Below are 18,725 nucleotides of genomic sequence, written 5' to 3'. Positions count from 1 at the left end.
ATCTTTCACCAGGCAAATCTGCCTGTACATTGAGGTGCTATTGATGGTCCTTCTCAGGGTCTTCACCTTCAGAAACTGTGGCACCTCTTTCTTCCCCAATGCAACATATTGCTGTACCCCAGAGCACTGGGATATGAGTATACTCCTGCAACATTACACTCAATGGGATTCCTACTATTAAGAAATATGAGTTTGTATTATATTTTACTGCTTGACCTACTGTACAGTGGTACCTCGGGTTAAGTACTTAATTCGTTCCGGAGGTCCGTACTTAACCTGAAACTGTTCTTAACCTGAAGCACCACTTTAGCTAATGGGGCCTCCTGCTGCTGCCGTGCCACCGGAGCACAATTTCTGTTCTCAACCTGAAGCAAAGTTCTTTACCTGAAGCACTATTTCTGGGTTAGCGGAGTATGTAACCTGAAGTGTATGTAACCTGAGGTACCACTGTATTCTTATGCTAACGTTTTATGGGTGAGCATGAGGAAGGAGGGAGATGCAGCCCAAGATAGGCGAAGAGGTGGTAAGGGAACACCTAGCTACTTTACACGAATTCAAATTTCCAGGGCCTGATGGGCTGCACCCAAGGGTACCAAAGGACCTTGTGGATGTAATCTTTGAGAATTCTTGGAGAACAAGTAATGTCCCTGCAGACTGGAGGAGGGCAAATGTCCCCATCTTCAAAAAGGGGGGGGGGAGACCCAAGTAACGGGTAAGTCTGATGTGACATTAGAGGTTTCAAAGTATCTGGGCCTGTTGTTTTTCAACATCTTTATAATTGACTTGGATGAAGGAATTGAGGGGATACTCATCAGTTTTGCAGATGATACCAAACTGGGAGGGGTAGTTAATGTCACAGAAGAATTGTTATAATCAGGATTCAGTATGATCTTAACAAAGTGGAGAACTGGGCCCATACTAACAAAATGAGGGTGACCAAGATGATCACGGGTCTGGAAACCAAGCGTTATGAGAAATGCTTGAGGGAGTTGGGTATGTTTAGCCTGGAGATGAGGAGACTGAGAAGAGATATAATAGACATCTTCAAATACTTAAAAGGCTGTCACATGCAAGATGGAGCAAGCTTGTTTTCTCTTGGTCTGGAGGCCAGGACTCAAACCAATGGGTTCAAGTTACAAGAAAGATTCTAGCTACTGGAAACTCTCAGAACATTCAAGAATCCATCAGATTCCGTAAGTCTCCAGGGGTAGAACATCTTAATAGTCCACCTGCACAGGTCAAGGTTGTTGCTGTGAGATAAAACCTTAGGCTATCTAACATCACACTTGAGACCACTTCCACCACTTCAGTCAAGGAAGCTATTGGAATGCTAGGGCAGTCTCTGCATCTGGGACCTTCTTATCGTTTCTGCCATTGTTTCTGGTCTCCAGTCCAGTAAAACTTGTATAATAAAATGAATTTGTCATTGGAGTTGATTCAGAATTTCCTGCTTCTAGTGCTGCAATAAAATAGGTTTCTGCCATACAGTGTGGCTAGTCTAAATCCTCTATGCAGAACTTGTGTAGCTACATTTGAAAGTATTGACTGCAACCCTGCACACATTTGAATATGCTTATGTCCCTCTGAGGGATGCGGGTGGTGCTGTGGGTTAAACCACAGTGCCTAGGACTTGCTGATCGAAAGGTCGGCGGTTCGAATCCCCGCGACGGGGTGAGCTCCTGCTGTTCGGTCCCAGCTCCTGCCAACCTAGCAGTTCAAAAGCACCCCAAAGTGCAAGTAGATAAATAGGGACCGCTCTCCAGCGGGAAGGTAAACAGCGTTTCCTGTGCTGCGCTGGTGCTGGCTCGCCAGCTGCGGCTTAGTCACGCTGGCCACGTGACCCTGAAGCTGTCTCCGGACAAGCGCCGGCTCCCGGTCTCTTGAGCGAGATGAGCACGCAACCCCAGAGTCGGTCACGACTGGACCTGTTGGTCAGGGGTACCTTTACCTTTTACCTTTATGTCCCACTGATTTCCTGGGAGTTCTATGAAGGTTATTATGAGAGTATCCTCTTATCCATAATTCAGCTCATTGGAATTAGATACAAGGCACATGGTAGATAAGTTTTGTTATGTTTTGTTTTTAAAAAAGAACTTTTAAAACTATGAAATACATAAAACAATTTATTTGATGGAGTTGTAGTCTTACAATAATTCAGCAAAATATAGTGTATTTTTTGGTTTGTTTTCATCTGCACTTACTGTTTTCTAAAAATGTAAACATACATTGACAATAATTTGCACTCAGTATTTTTATTTGCTATGTTTTATTTCTACAATCATGTTAAATGTAGCATGCAAATAACTGAATAACAATAATGGTGTACATGTTTGACTGTAAAGTAACAATTCCATTTTAAAGATTTAAACAAACCACACCAAAACATTTTTTACTGATTAAATATAAAATGTGCTAACAAAATAAAAACCTGGAAAATGTTGCTTTTTTCAATTCTTTGCATAAATCATAGTTAACTGGGGTTTTAAAATATGTTTTTGTATGTGTTATCAATTTATATAGCTATAATGATTTATTGCTTTCCTGTGTAATATAATCACAACAAGAAAGCAAATCAAAGGAATAAAAGTGGATGAGAACCTTTGATTTGAATATAGGAAAATAATGTACATATATTGGTCCAGCCCTAAAGTACTAAATACTCTATCTAGATCAGAATATGCCTGACTTCTGCAAACCTGAGTTAGGACTGCACACCTGAGTAGGACTGCACACAAGGAGTGGTGTGTGTTTATCATGCATGTACAGTGCTTTTTAAAAATATCCTTTTCAAACTCAGGCTGTACTTGTCTAGAAAAGAAACATGAAAACAATTTTGTCCACAATCTATGGGGACTTCCTAGCTTTACAAAACTTTGACCTCACAGATTTTCTAGAACAGAAGCATTATTTTTAAAGGTGGCCATGCTGCTTGTTAACAAACACAATTGACATTCTGCAATACGGCATTCTAGCTTTAAAGTGTGGTAAATTACGAAAATGGAGATGGCCACTGAATGAAGTAATGCACAAATCACTCCACGGTGATATCAGCAGCCATTCGGAGACAGCTGTACATTTCTTGAGGAAGATCAGATCTTGTGAGATTATTTGCATCCAAACGCAGATGTCTGACCCTTGAGTAGGCTAGCGCTCCAACAACTTTGCAAAAGCTGCTCACTGGAAATTCTGTAATATCAAAGGCACATTATTAGTAGCAGAATCATATACAGTGGTCCCTTGGGTTAAGAACAGCTTAGTTTATGAACAACTTGGATTAAGAATGCTGCAAACCTGGAAGTAGGTATTTTGGTTTGTGAACTTTGCCTTGGAAGCAGAACATGTTCTACTTCCTGTTGAGTGTGTTCCATTTGTAAATTGAGTCCCCCGCTGCTATGGGAAAGCATGCCTTGGTTTAAGAGCGCTTTGGTTTAAGAACGGACTTCCAGAACGGATTAAGTTCCTAAACCAAGGTACTACTGTATCCCCCAAGTGGTATTCCCTGGAATGTACCAAGATTTTGTATATTGAAACATATATTGGCTATTGGATTTGTCTTCTTTGCAATAACATCATGATTGTGGCATGTGATCATCTCATGAGTCATAGTCAAAGGGATCCATGTCTGTGTTATTAGATTCATAGCTAATTATAAAAATAAATGAATTAACCTCTGATATTGTATTATTTTAAGATATTTTCTCTACAACACATGAGAATTATGCAATTCCTCCCCCTGCTGCATTAAATTATAATTACTATCAACAACTCAGTATCTCCTGAAATTCTTGGAAATTAGTGAAGTTTGCTAACAAATACTTCAAACTGAGTGCTAGTGTATTTCATTTTGTAGATAAATTGGAAGGGGTAACAAAGTTATTAAATGAAGATAATTATTGCAAAAGATTGTGGAAACAAACTGGTGATTAACAAATTTTGGCCATCAGAACAAGTTTTTTTTAATTATTACAATTTTAGATATTCTAAAATCGGTCTCTTTATAACAATTGTAAATGAAAGATTTGCACTAGATTTGAGATAAAGAGACAGGGGTAAATTTATAGAGTAGATTTTGTAATTTTAAACTCGAGACCTCATTTGTGGTCCATTGTGGTCTGGAAGGTTCCCCTCAATCTTGTGTGGGGTAGATTAAAGAAGTGCTCCTTTAGGGAGAGATTTGCTCAATTGAGACTGAAGGTCTCATCAGAGTTTTAGCTGGCTGGTAATGGTAACTGAAACTAATACTTCCACTCATAAATTAGGTTTTATCTTTGCATTCTTTGGCACTAGTTAAATTTCCATTGCCACTGAGGCCAAACTAGACTTGATGCAGCAGTGGTTGGTGGGGCTGCACAGGTGGGGACTGTGTTGGTTGAGCTCTTGACTTCCCCCTGCCATGCATCACTGGGCCTGCACCATGCTGAGCTCCCAGCTGCCTTGCCCCCACCCTCCACGGCCCTAGCAACCAGCAGTGATGCAAATCATTGGGCAACCAGGAGGACAATGCAGCCCCACGTGCAAAGTCCCATCAAGTGCTACTGGTTTGATGACAAATGCAGGTCTGTTAAACCAGGTGGCTGCCACACAGTTAAAAAGCAGCAGAAGCACACTGTGATTTGGAGAGGAGAAGTAGAGGTAAAGCTGAGGTTTTTTTACTTTCTCAACAGTTGTCTGGCCACTACAAAACTGATTAAGAGCTGATTAATCTGATGAAGCATACCAAAATCAGATAAAATATACTAAAATACAGATTACAGACATTTTAAAGAATGGCATGAAGCAACTGAAAGCATTCAAAGTAAGGCTAATCCAATCATATATTACTGTCCTGCAATGAGAACATCAGTCTGCCCATAAAATGTGGGGAAATGTTTGAGTAGGAACATTTTTTATTATTCTTATTTGACTGCAAGGTGCAGTTTGATGTGATACCTTTGCTTGATCTCACTGGAAACACCTGGAGATTTTAAAATGATGACCTGTTGATGTATGGATGCATGAATATGAAAAGAACTTTCTATACAATCAACCATGGGTTGCCTTGCTGGGATGGGAGACCATTTTGCAGTGACACAAGTCCTCTCTTGTCTGTAGGTCTCGGAGGATAGTGCTTTGAGGACTTGTGTTCAACCCGTTGACTGAGGTTCCACAGGGTTCAGTTTCATCCCCTTTGCATTTCAGAATCTTCATGAAACCAGTGGGAGAGACTATCTGGGGATGGGTTTTCATCAGTATGCCAATATCTTCTTTCAGTTGTATTCTGGTGAAAAGGTTCTTACAAGGTACTCCAAAACCAGGGGCGCCGACTTATAAAAAATATTGGGGGGGCCCATACCGGGGTCCTGCCGCTGGTTCGCTCGGGTAGCCGGGAGAACGCAGTTCGAGGTGGCGGTGTTGGGGAGAGACCCTCGCTCAGGGCGCCACTAGACTTGGCGGCCGGCGGCCTATCGGGGGGGGGGGTTTTGGAGCGTATTTCGGCGGAGCGATTGGGGAGGAGGGGGCTTGTTGCCGGATTCTTCAGCTGAGCCGGAGATCCGCTGCTGGGGGTCCCTGGGCCGAGTTGTGAGCACGGCCTGCTGAAGGGAGATCCAGCCGATTGCGCGACGGGGACGGCCGGGGCTCTCCGGCTAGGGCGCGCGGCTGGCTGGCTGGCGAGGGAGCAGGTGGGGAGGAGGCGGGGGTCCTCTCTTAGGAAACGCACCCGTGCGCCCGATTGCCACGAAGTCCGAAGGGTGCGTGTGTGGAATTAAAAAGCAAAAACGAGATACGGGCAGGGCAGGCAAAGAGTTTTCTGCAAGAGGATGGAGGGCAGGTTGAAGAGAAAATCACTCAGGATGAGACAGTCAAATCAGCCATGATAAAATGGGCTCAGGATATTGGGTATAACATCATGTTTGAGGACTGGGAAAGGTTATGGACCACCGGAATGAAATTCACGGCATGTAATGCCTTGAAGGAAAATATTATGAAAATGATTTATAGGTGGTACATGACCCCAGTCAAGCTTGCAAAAATATATCACCTGTCTGATAATAAATGTTGGAAATGTAAGGAGGCTGAAGGGACATTCTTTCACCTCTGGTGGACTTGTCCAAAAGTGAAGGCCTTCTGGGAAATGATCTATAATGAGTTAAAAAAGGTATTGAAGTATACCTTTCCCAAGAAACCAGAGGCCTTCCTCTTGGGCATTGTTGGCCAGAAAGTGTTAAAGAAGGATAGAACTTTCTTTATGTATGCAACTACAGCAGCAAGAATACTTATCGCAAAATATTGGAAGACACAAGATTTGCCCACACTGGAAGAGTGGCAGACGCAATTGATGGACTACATGGAACTGGCTGAAATGACTGGCAGAATCTGAGATTTGGGAGAAGAAACAACGGAAGAGGACTGGAAAAAATTTAAGGACTATTTACAAAAACAATATAAGTTGTATGAATGTTAAAAATTTACACGATTCGGAAACTATAGCTTCAGCAATTAGATTTGGGAAACAGGAAATTATATTTTAAGTAAGAAAAGGTCAAAATCTAAGGTAATACTATGTTTAATTTAAGATATAAGTAACTGATGAAAAGTATGTTAAATTTAGAGGTATAGTATTTGAAAAGTACAAAATAAGGTACGAAACAAGGTAATAATTTGCTGATATCTTTATTATAAAGAATGCAGGGTAAGGGAGATGCGAGGAAGTCCAGTTAGTTATATAAAAAATGTGTTGAATGGTTGGTTTTCTTTTCTTCTTTTTCTTTTTTTCTTTTTCTTTTTTTCTTTTTCTTGTTCTTTTACTTTTTTCTTCAGTGTATGTTTCTAACTTTGTATTTGAAAACTTAATAAAATATTTATAAAAAAAGAAGAAGAGAAAGTCCTTTCGCTTTTCTGGGGCGCAGGGAAGTCTCGGAGCCGGAGGTTGGGGAAGGGACCCCCTTTGCTCTGCCCTCTTCTCCCGTCTTAGATTCGCATGGGGGTCCCCGCCCGAGCTTGCCTGGCCACCGGGCCACACAAGGGCCGCGCTCTACGCGGTGCACCTTGCTAGCCGCGCAGCTGTCCTCCGCGGCTGTGGAGCGGCCCTGCGCCGGTGCCCAGCCCCTCTGGGCGCCCGCTGCGCTGCCAATGACAAGCGGGCGACGTCGCGGGCGGGGAAGGCGTCGCTTTCTTTCCCGATCCTGCATCCTCCCAGTCTTCCAGCCCTTTTTTGGGTTGGAAGCTCGTCTCGTTCGCCCTTCTCCTTTCTTCACCCTGCGCGCAATTTTCCTCCCTCGTCTCCCTCCCCATTTCTCCTTCCTTCCTGACTGACTGACTGACGGGCTTGGGCTCGGGCTCAGGCTCGGGCTCGGGCTCGGGCTTCGGGTAGGGCTCGGGCTCAGGCTCGGGCTCGGGCAGCCACAGCGTCGGCGGTGTTGGCGATCGGCGGCGCGGGGGGATGGCCCTCCCGGGGGAGCCGGCGCTGCTCAATGGGGTTGCCAAGGAGACAGGCCGGCCGCCCCCCTCCCCCGGCCCGGCGCCCCCCGCCGCACCGGTGCCCGTTATCGAGCTGGTGCGCGCCGGGCGCCCTATAAAAGCCGCGGACGCGCCCACCGCCGCCCGAGATTATTGGGGGGGCTGAGCCCCCCCAAACGAATTTTTGAGGGGGCTTGGGCCCCCTCAGGCCCCATGGAGTCGGCGCCTATGTCCAAAACACTGGTTATGTGGAGCTAGGGTATCTTTTCTCTCTATGTCCTGGAGCAACAGAAGACATTGTTCTTTAAACAAGTTTTTGATTCTGTTCCTGCTTAACTTACTTTATTGATTGATTGTTTTGGCTCTTTGATGCTGTTTTTAGTCTATTGTGTTTTTGAGATTACAGTATTGTGATTTTATGCTTTTTATATATATTGTAAGCTGCTTTGAGCAACTCCTTTTTGGGATACACATTTTGTATAAATAGGAATAAATAAAGCATCTGCTTCATCAGGAGCTCTTTAAACGTGTGTCAAATATCTATCATCTAATACATTTTATATATATCAAGCACTGCACTAATAATCATGGTCAAGCTGCTATATTTAAGCTGTCAGGCCACCGTTCATAGTGGCCATGTGCAAATTTAGCAGTGTTAACAGTTACTAAGAACTGAACACTGGCTGAAGCTGGTTCCTGGTTTGGTGCTGTAGTCTAGACAAGCAGAAGACTACTGCTTAACTTCTATTCACCCAATAACCAAGAGGTTGTATAAGTTTAGTGTTTATACATTACCTTGGGTACCCAAGGGCGCACATTGTTTTTCAGAGTCTTCTAGTCACCCTTTCCCAACTCTTATTCTGAAAACTAATAGCCACAAATGAAGAGGACCAATAGTGGCTGCTTGTTTCTTTACTGCCTTGCCTCTTTCCAAGTCTTCTTTTTTGCTTTTGCCAAATTGTTTTCCTTTTACTATTACTTATTACTCCAGCAAAGAAATTTCAGTGAAGCTCATCTACAGTAGGCATGTTCCTTGTGTTGATTTTTTCAAAACAAAATTTGACACCTCTGCATCCCATACTAGTTTGATCATGCCATTAAGAATACTTTCACTGGAATAAGGATGGAAAGTGTTAGTCGCCCATTCTGTGTTATTTGAGTCCACTGTGTTATTTGAGTTCTCATGCATCTGTTGAATACCACAGTGCTCCCTTTAGGTAGTTATAGCTTTTTATTTATTACTAGTAGCAGCAATAGCAACATTACAACGACACGTTTCTTGCATATTAATGGACTTCTTTTCAAATAATTTTCACCTAGTGTTTGCTTTTTAGGCCTATTTCTGGAGTCATCACTTAGCATCCTATTCATTAGATGGGTTTTTGGTTTTTTGTGTGCAAATTCAGATCATAAATGGGTGATAGCCAACATTAGTCATAAAATAGACCAATTGAAATCAGTGGACTTAAGCCCACTGATTTCAGTGGGCTTAGTTTGAGTATGACTAATGTTGGATATCACTCAATATCATTAATTGATTTTCCCATGTCTTATGCACTGTCTACTCTGGACCAAAGTAACTAATACTCAGTGGCGTAGCGTGGGTTGTCAGCACCCGGGGCAAGGCAAGTAATTTGCGCCCCCCTAACCCGTGGATTTGCACCCCCTAACCAGTGGATTTGCGCCCCCTAACCCTAACCCCCAGATGTTGCGCCCGGTGCGGCCGGCCCCCCTGCACCCCCCACGCTACCCCACTGCTAATACTTATTGGGACTGGGTACAGCCTCCTAGCCACCTCATGACCTCAATCCATGGGTTCTGAATCAAGGAGACCCACATTGGGCTAAAATTGGGACCACCTGCCTAACCCTGGATCTGGTCCCAAAGTAGTTTGGGGGGGGCTTATGTTTAATTTGGGGTGGGTTTTGGGGTGTGTGTGTATGTGTGTGTTTGTTTTAAGCCCTAATCAAACATACAGCCAGAAAGGGGGGGGGTGTTCTCTTTCCTCCCCTCCCAACAAATAGCAGGGGGTAAATTCTGTGGGTATTCCTCTGCAGGCAGCTTCTTTGGAGCCCCATTGAAATTCATAGGAGAGCAAGCTGGTGCTCAAATGAACCCTAACAATTAGAGATGGGATTGTGCAAACAATTTTCTAAGTGAACTATGCCTACTTATGTTGCAGTAGAATGGATTTATAGTTTTCATAGATAGATAGATAGATAGATAGATAGATAGATAGATAGATAGATAGATACGTTGAAGTATATCACAATTAAAGAAGAAAGCCAAAGGGGGCTACCAATCAAAACACCAGGTTTGTTTTGAAAGCAATGCTTCCCACAAGAGATGGTACGCACCAAGTTCATGCCACATTATTAATTGAATACAGGTTATAAAGACCACCTGCTTTCTCCATCTTGTGCATGTATTATCACCATACAGTATTGCTTAGGACAGCCAGAACTACTTTTCTGAAAGAAGAAAAACACCATTTTTGTCACCAGGTCTGTTGTTTTCCAATGTGTCACCTTCAGGCAGGTTTCATTCATCTCCTCCAGCTCTTTGCTAGGTGAGACAGAATAAATGAAACTCCTGTTTGTGATGATTACTTGAGCCAAAGTATTAAAAAGATACAACTTCTGAGAGCTGAGATTTCTGGTAATAGTAGGCAGAAGAACTATATTTGAGCTGATGAAAGATGGACAAGTATGAAGCAAAGGGAAATGCAGGAGAACTGCAGGAAAGAAATTTTGATAACTATCATGCTTTTCATTATTTGGAAAGGCTATTTATGAAGAAATAATCTATTTGTACATGTGGGTATATATTTTTATTAATGGAAAGTATACCTATTTCTGAATAAAGGCATCTTTTGATTGGTGTAGTAGAACATTTGTTCACCAGTGAATATATTTTTTATGAAGGGAATGTCAGATCCCACTGCTCTTAATTCTAATTCTTCATATTATTATTTATATATTTATAGTACACTATTCTCTATTTTGATACTGGTTTTGTTGGTTACAAGTTGGCATCCCAATGTGCATGTCTTGTAAAATTTTTGACATCATAAAATACACAAGTGCTGTATTTTAGCAGAACTATATTCAGGCAAGAAGGTTGGTTCTTCACTTCTGTGGAAATATAGCAGGGCTGGCCCACTATGAGGTAGTGGCTTCTGCTAAGTTCTCACGAGTTCTTGCCAAAATATAATGAGATCTTGTAAGATCTCGTGCTCTGCAAGATCTCACTGGAACCCATCCTCACTGCTGCTTTGTGGGCGCTAGCATGCAATTCAGGTAAGGGAAAGTTTGGCAGAGATAGGGCTTCAGTGGTGGAACCTTCCCATTTCTCCTCAGGTGGCAGAATGGGACGGGCCACCCCTGACCCTATAGTTACCTCTGTGAGGAAACCAATGTATGAATGCATCCTGGCAATAATATCACTCCCTGTAAGGAGTACTAAGCAGTGCAGGCAGGAGGGAGTTCCATAGGTCAAACTTAAGGACACACCTGTTATTTAGCTAACATTTCATTGTATCACCTTTACCTTTTTTCAAAAAGGGAAACATTACTCACTGTTTATCTGATTGACTTGGAGGTAGTAGTTTTCGAGATGCTCATTTACTGTTGGAATGCTCTTCAGCTGATTATAGGAGAGATCCAGCTCAACAAGGGTAGATATATTGAAAGCATTGCCTGGTATTCCAGAATCTGTCAACTTATTGTGAGATAGACGTAAATACTGAAGATCTTTAAAACCCTGGAAATACTGATCAGGAATGTTGGAAATCTGATTATTGTCAAAATATAGCATCATTAAATTAGGGGGCAGTCCCAAAGGCAGTTTAGTAATCTTATTAAAACTCAAGTCAAGATACAAAAGTGCATTTAGGCCTTTAAAAACTCCAGAAAGTGTATCTTCAGACAGTTGGTTGTGCTGTAGGTGAATGACAGTCAGATTCACTAGTCCTTCAAATGTGTTGGGATTGATTTTTGAAATCTTGTTATGAGTGAGTTGCACGTCATCCAGAGTATTGGGAAGTGGTCCAACAGCTTCAGTTAAATTGTTGTTATTAATATGAAGTTTTTTCAAACTCTTTAGCTTGGAGAAGACTCTGCCTTTTATTTTTGAATTTTCCAGATGGTTATGATCTAGGATTAGCCACTCCAGGTCTGTTACATTATCAAAAGCTTTCTCTTCTATGCCTTCAATCATATTATGGCGGAGATACAGGTATTTAATTCCAGGAGGAATAATTGGGAGACTCTTCAGTTTAAGATTGTCACAATACATGGCTGATGGATAGCTTATAGGGCAAGTACATTCTGGTGCACAGACTGCTGTTGAGTGATCAAACATTGAAACAGCATAACCATAATCAGGCTGTGGAGCATAATACCCATCATAATCATATTGACAGAAGATGCCACTAATCAAGAAAAGGAAGAAAGGAAGAGAATTCAGATGCATCTTTGCAGTGTGTGTTGCTCCTGTTGAGGGAGATAAAATGCATACAGTTACTTGACTGGTGATTACAAGGAAGCATATCAAACTAGTAAAAACAGAAGTTCATTTTTCTATGATGTATGGAAAATGAACTGACTGTATGAAAGTATAGTGAAATTTGGTGCATTGTTAATAATTATGATGGATAGAGAAATTAATATAGCTCAGAATATCTGTGTTCATATTCCAGTCAGGGATTGAGCCAGTTGGGATACTTTGGGCCTGTCAATGTTTCAATGTAACATACCTGTCCATGTGAAGATAAAATGGGATCACCCATGTATGATGACCATGGTGCAAAGTGGAAGACAATGTCATACATTATCTGTTACAAGAACTTCTTAATATATGTCCAACATTCAACATAGATATCACTTTCACATAACCATCATGTGCTAGACCATTTTCTTGCCTCAGTAATGGACTGGATGAGAGCCAATAAACTGAAGCTCAATCCAAATAAGACTGAGGCACTGTTAGTAAGTGGTTTCCTAGACTGTATGGGTAGGAGGTGGCCTGTTCTTGATGGAATAACATTCCCTTTGAAGGAGCAGGTATGCAGCTTGCAGGTACTTCTGGATCCTTGAGGCTCAGGTGGCTTCAGTGATACAGAGTACCTTCCATCAGCTTTAGCTGGGGGACCAGCTACGCCTCTATCTGGGCAGGGATAGCCCAACTTCTGCCTATGCTCTGGTAATCTCTAGATTAGATTGCTGCAACACATTATATGTGGGGCTGCCTCTGAAGATGGAAACTTCAACTGGTGCAGAAATTAGCAGATAAATTGCTAACCGGGGCAAGAAGGTTAGAGCATATAAAGGCAATCCTGGCCCTACTGCACTGGCTGCCAATTAGTTTATGGGCCCAATTTAAAGTTCTGGTTTTGATCAGAAAGCCTTAAACGGCTTAGGACTGCAATACCTCAAGGACTGCCTCTCTCCATATGAACTGACCTGGACCTTGTGATCATCATCTGAGGCCCTTCTTCATGTCTCCTCCACAAGAGGTCCGGAGGATGGCAACATGAGAACAGGCCTTTTCTGTGGTGGCCCCTCATTTAGGGAATGCTCTCTCCAGGGAGACTGTGTTACATATATCTAGGCGCCAGGCAAATTGGCTAATTAAACAATCTATTGTCTTTTAAACTCTGTGGGGCAGGTGTTGCTATTTTTGTTTGTTACTGTGGTGAGTATTGGGACATGGGTGGCACTGTGGGTTAAACCACAGAGCCTAGGACTTGCTGATCAGAAGGTCGGCGGTTCGAATCCCTGTGACGGGGTGAGCTCCCGTTGCTCGGTCCCTGCTCCTGCCAACCTAGCAGTTCGAAAGCATGTCCAAGTGCAAGTAGATAAATAGGTACCGCTCTGGCGGGAAGGTAAACGGCCTTTCCCTGTGCTGCTCTGGTTCACCAGAAGCGGCTTAGTCATGCTGGCCACATGACTTGGAAGCTGTACTCGGCCAATAAAGCGAGATGAGCGCCACAACCCCAGAGTCGGTCACAACTGGACCTAATGGTCAGGGGTCCCTTTACCTTTACCTTATGGTGGGTATTTATGTGCTTTTAGATTGCAGACTTCCCTGTAATCCTTGCACGAAGGGTGTTACATAAATTTAATAAATAATATGTTATGAACACACAGTTTGGCATGCATTCATGTTGTTGGATCAGACTTTATTGGGGGTGCGCATGTATATTTGTAATATTTGTAATAATTTCACTAGGAAATCAGAAAACATTAGGAAATGGATGGATAATACATATTGGAAATAGCAAGTCTTATTGTATTTTTGTTTAACATGTTTCATTTGAATATGCTGGTTAACACATGCACTAAAGCACGTTCACATACTGGATGGAACATGTGTCTTTCATGTAGTTCCTTATTTGTTACATTTTAGGTTATTATAAATATATTTGACTTCAGACTTTTCCCAAAGCAAGAGTTCTTTGTAGTAAACGTTCCTATTGTTTCATAACATACACCTTTTTAGGATACCTCCACAAAGTGGGATACTTTATTTGGGTTTGATGAGGATAGGCTACTTGAGCATTTCAGCTGTTTACCTTTGAAATTCCACAAGTAACAATTGCATCTCAAAACTTGGGAACACACTTCAGTCTGACTGTCAGTAGTATTCCAGTCATTAGTGCAAGGAAAATGTGGCCAAAATGTATCTGGACAACCTCAGAGTGGAATCAACTGAAAACTTTTATGTGGTCAATTGTCAACTTAGTACTCATAGCAGCTTCTGTAAGTCCATACTGTTCTCAATGAACAAGAGTTTGTTTTGGTAGGGGTAGCCTTGGCAGAGGCATACAGGATAGGTTGACATAGAAGTGAGATAGAAATTTGGGGAAATTTAGCAGAATGAGTAGCACAGAAATTTAGGAAATCAATAAATAAATGCTGCCCAGAATATGGTCTGAAGGCAAATGAGGCCATCATCACCTTGCTGTAACTAAGCAAGTCTGGGTCTGGTCAGTGTCTGGAAGGGGGGATCATCTGGGAACCTCATGTATGCCCCTTGGGTTCTGTGATGGAAGAAAGGCAGGATATAAATGTAAGAAAAGGAATAAATGCCTCCATGGAAGCTAATCTTTGCAGTGCAGCTGCCACAGCTGCATTAGATTTGGACAGCCATAAGCAAATTTCATGTTCTCATGTTACAAGTGCATATTCTTTTGCCACTTGATTTTTTTGCCTTGGATAAATATGCCTAGCAACATCTTAATGGAATGGCTGGATCGTTTGTGTGCTGCACATGAAAATAAAAATTAAAAAACCTATTGGTTGTACTAATTACTTGTGCAGCAAAAGCTTTTTTTGCCCTAGGCAGTGATCATTCTGAAACACTGCATCCTCTCCATCCCAGAGAAATTTTAAAATATTGCCCTTGAGACCATAACATATAAATGCACCTTATTATTTAGCTGTAGCAATTTATTTTTAAAATAAAACATTTCTTTGTAGATCTTTGAGAGAACTAATAGTTGGATTAGTTACAATAGTTGGAAAATGTTGGGCCTTGGTATGTATTTATGAAATATAATTTATTTATTCAGTGAATCCTTGCAAATTAGAGGTAATTAGGACCTTGGAAGTTTTGACAAGATAGAATTTGGGAAATGAAAGATATATGGATGAGATGGTTGAGCTTCCATTGGAGATACTGGAAAATTTTCATTGATTTTAGTGTTTGACAAATACTCAAACAAAAGGTTTTATATTTTAACTCCTAACCAATATATTTAAAAGATCTAGGATGGCATAGTATGTGGATGACTCCTTCAAGATTTCTCTTTAAAATTTGACTGACAGTTCATCATTGTGCTTTGTAGTCCTAAGTATTACCATTTCACATGTGTGTGAATCAAGAATTGGGTCATTAGTAAACTGGTACTTTATGAACACTTCTCTGACACATATATTTGAAAATCTTCTAAAAATCTCCTTAAAATTTCTGTTGCAAGCATTACTTTGAGATTTAGTATCTTCTTCCATGAAAAAAAGAAGCCTATTACTTTGCAGTAAGCAAGCAAATTACTTGTGTGCTAGTTTTAAAAGTTTCATTATGAAGACTCCACAACATTTCCATGAAACAGGGAAACTAAACTGTAAACTGCTGCACACAAAACTCTCCAGCATATAATATTTGGTATAGTCTTCTTTCATGCATCATAATATTCCAATTATAGTGGAGTCAAATTAAGCATATTGATTTAAATTTTAACTCCATTTAAAAATTAAATTTATTTAATTTTGTTAACATAGTAATCAGTAGTTGGATATATAGAAATTTCCATTTGCTAGGATTTACCCCCCTCTCAAAGGCTTGGTCATTTGTACTGAATGTCCCTTCTCGTAGAAGCCAACATGTTCTACAAAGGAGTACAACAATAACCCACAAAACATGTGGAGCATTTAAAAACAAACTGTGAAAGCAACTGCACAAAAGCAACTGTATTCAGTTTGCAAATTGGCAAAGTTGTGGCATGTTCTCATTACTGCTTCCTTCAGCTGTTTGATTGTTAGTGTTAAAGCATGCGAGAGCACTTACCTTTCTGACTTGAAGCTGCTTGCTTTAATTCCCACAGCAGATTCAGTAAGGGACTGGATCAACCAATATATGCTATAAACAGTGTCAGAAGGTAACTGGCTGCCAGATCCTCTGTGATACAAGGGCTTGGGGGGAAAAATCCTAGTCACGCTGTTGTCTGAGGCTATGTCATCATGGGATTCTGGTGGTGCGGTATGTAAAACTGCTGCTGTCTAATCAAGTGCAGGTGGACACTGAATTGTAAAGGACAACCCATCTGTTCTCCCTGTGGAACAGGATGGAGATAACCCCTTTAAGGAACCTGAAAAAGTTCAAGCTGACTATCACAGCATGAACAACAGAATTATAAAAGGGGGAAAACCAATTTTAAATAATGCTCAAATTGCAAACAGACATTGCATTTTCCCTAGCTCATTTTATAGCCTTCAGCAAAATCTAACAAATAACTCTCAAACCTCAGTGTAGCCACAGTTCTTAAGCCAAATGACTCGTTCCTTTTTTCTTGTTTTTCTTTCTGCTAAGTTATGCACAGTACATAATGGTTCAATGAAAGCCTTAGCAGTGGAAAAAATATATAACCCCAAATGGTGAAACTACATGAGGTTTTTCCTTTACTGTACTGTAAAAAAAGTATTAGTAAAATGGAAGATTGGATATGATGGGTCTGGTTAAATATACATCTAACCATAAACCATGTACATTTTATTTTATGGCTTAACCTAAATATTTATATAACAAAAACTCTCTCTCTCTCTCTCTCTCTCTCTCTCTCTCTCTCTCTCTCTCTCTCTCTGTGTGTGTGTGTGTGTGTGTGTGTAATGTATAATGTTGAGATAGAAATAAATGGTTGGCAGCTTCCTTAAAATTATACTAACATTTGTCCCTTTTAGGACTTAAAGACATTCAGAATCTGGAAGCAATCAACTGAGTGTTGTCTGTTTCTTATTTCATGGATACTGTTCAAGAATGCTTCCTAAAGCTTGGATGTGAATGCTATTGAAATAAGACACTGCCAAATATAATGCTATAAAAATAAGGAAAATAATTGGCAAAACTTTAAATATTCTTTCTGGTTCCAACATATCCAGAAAATTCCCATCAAAGATCTCCATTTTGTCTGAGACACATTGCTCCTTTAAAAGAGCGATCTTTACACCAGCTGGTTTGGTGAGGGACAAGGAAGACGGGGCAAAGCATGATTCTTTCAGACAATCTAGAACAAACTTATTATTGCATCAGATAATTATTTTTTTACAGATTGCAGATACCATTGGTGTGGCAGATGTATACAATAAAATGCCTCTGCTTTGTGTATTAATAGCATAATAACTACATTTATCTTCATGGGCTCTCCCACTTTGATCTTATGCTAAGTTTACCTTGTCTGCATAGGGTGTTAGACAATCAATCACCCTAGGGCTGTCTCTAATGTTGGTCATAGTTGGAGTAGACCTACTGAAATTAATAGACCTTGGGTAGTCATGTCCATTAACTTCAGTGTGTCCACTTTGAGTATGACTAACATTGGAGGCAACCCATAGTATTTAGACTTGCGTTTAGACTGTTGCTTTATATAAAGAGAAGATAATTTGAGAACAACAGTTCTTATAAAGGTAGTGATCACTTAGTCTCTACTCCCGCCTGAATGCTGTATGGCTGCTTTATTGTATTTATAATGCAATAATGTTCAACATATTCTAAAATAGTTGTGATTATTTTAACGTAGGTTAGTTGCCTTGAAGAAATGAAGAACAATAATGGCCTAATTCAATTTAAATAGATAAAAAAAGAAGCAAAAAGTGTGTGCAGCATATCAGTCACCACATATCAGATCTCCAGGGCCTAGCCAATGAGAACTTTAACCACAAGCTTCTATCAGAAACTTTCTGACAGAACCGCAACAAACTGTTAGGTCTGCACACATCAAGCACCTGATCCTTTCCATTAGTTTGGGTGGACTTGGAATGAAGATACAAGTCAAAGCTATGGTGTGAAAAATTGCCATAAACCCAATTTTCTAGGGAATCTGCAGCAATACAGTAGTAACTCTACATCGTTTCTGTGGACATGTCTATTATGAGTAGTTAAGAGGGAAACTGGGCAACTCTAGCTTCAGTCCCAGCACCCATTGTTGACTAATGCAAGCCTTTCATCAGCTCACCATAAAGGTGAGTTAAGGAGGTACCTGTTTGGCCATCCTGCCCACGGCGGTTGCTTTTTGGAAGGGTGAAGCCAACAGAACCCAAGATAATGAGGAGGGCAGTAATATGAGGTAGGTTGGCTACATGCCCTACGTCCAAAGGTGCCTCCAAGTACTTGCAGGTGGGTAAATGTTGTTATCTGCCCACACTACATGACCACTAAAGTTGTGACAGAATAGCAGTTAGCCAAATTAAATAACACCATTTTCAACAATAAAGAGCAGCATCACATAAACAAAACAAAATGTTTTATTGGCCAATCATAGGGCACCAAAAATTCCCACTCAGCCCCCAAGTGAGGCAAATAACCAATCCCATGACCATGATTTCCAGACCAGACATAGCAAATGCAGTGGGAATCTAAGTAGTAATGGTAGCTCTCCCACTGAGGAGGACTGGACTGTTGTGAAAAGAATTATTAGATACTTAAAGGGAACCATGGATTGTATACTTAAACTGCCAACAACTATCCAAAACTTCTAGGTTACACAGATGCTCTCTGCACCAGAGACAGAAAGG

At 41.0% G+C, this 18,725-nt stretch overlaps 1 protein-coding gene and 1 long non-coding RNA gene across 2 annotated transcripts in view; one reads left to right on the top strand and one right to left on the bottom strand.

Moving 5' to 3' along the window:
* LOC310687661 overlaps positions 1 to 18,725 on the top strand; it is a 224,711-nt gene that overhangs the window by 16,865 nt on the left and 189,121 nt on the right. The window lies entirely within an intron of this gene.
* Positions 2,111 to 16,476, bottom strand: LUM (lumican). The gene is made up of 3 exons (XM_083462522.1): positions 16,006 to 16,476; positions 11,016 to 11,930; positions 2,111 to 3,186 (listed from the first exon to the last, which is right to left on the bottom strand). The coding sequence occupies exons 2-3, from the start codon at positions 11,908 to 11,910 to the stop codon at positions 3,032 to 3,034; spliced, it is 1,050 nt and encodes a 349-aa protein (XP_083318648.1). The 5' UTR covers positions 11,911 to 11,930; positions 16,006 to 16,476; the 3' UTR covers positions 2,111 to 3,031.

This window comes from Podarcis liolepis, assembly GCF_965112155.1.
Source record: "Podarcis liolepis genome assembly, chromosome: 10".
Classification (NCBI taxonomy): domain Eukaryota; kingdom Metazoa; phylum Chordata; class Lepidosauria; order Squamata; family Lacertidae; genus Podarcis; species Podarcis liolepis.
The sequence above is the reverse complement of the archived record's forward strand: the minus strand, read 5'-3'. Positions and strand labels throughout refer to the sequence as shown.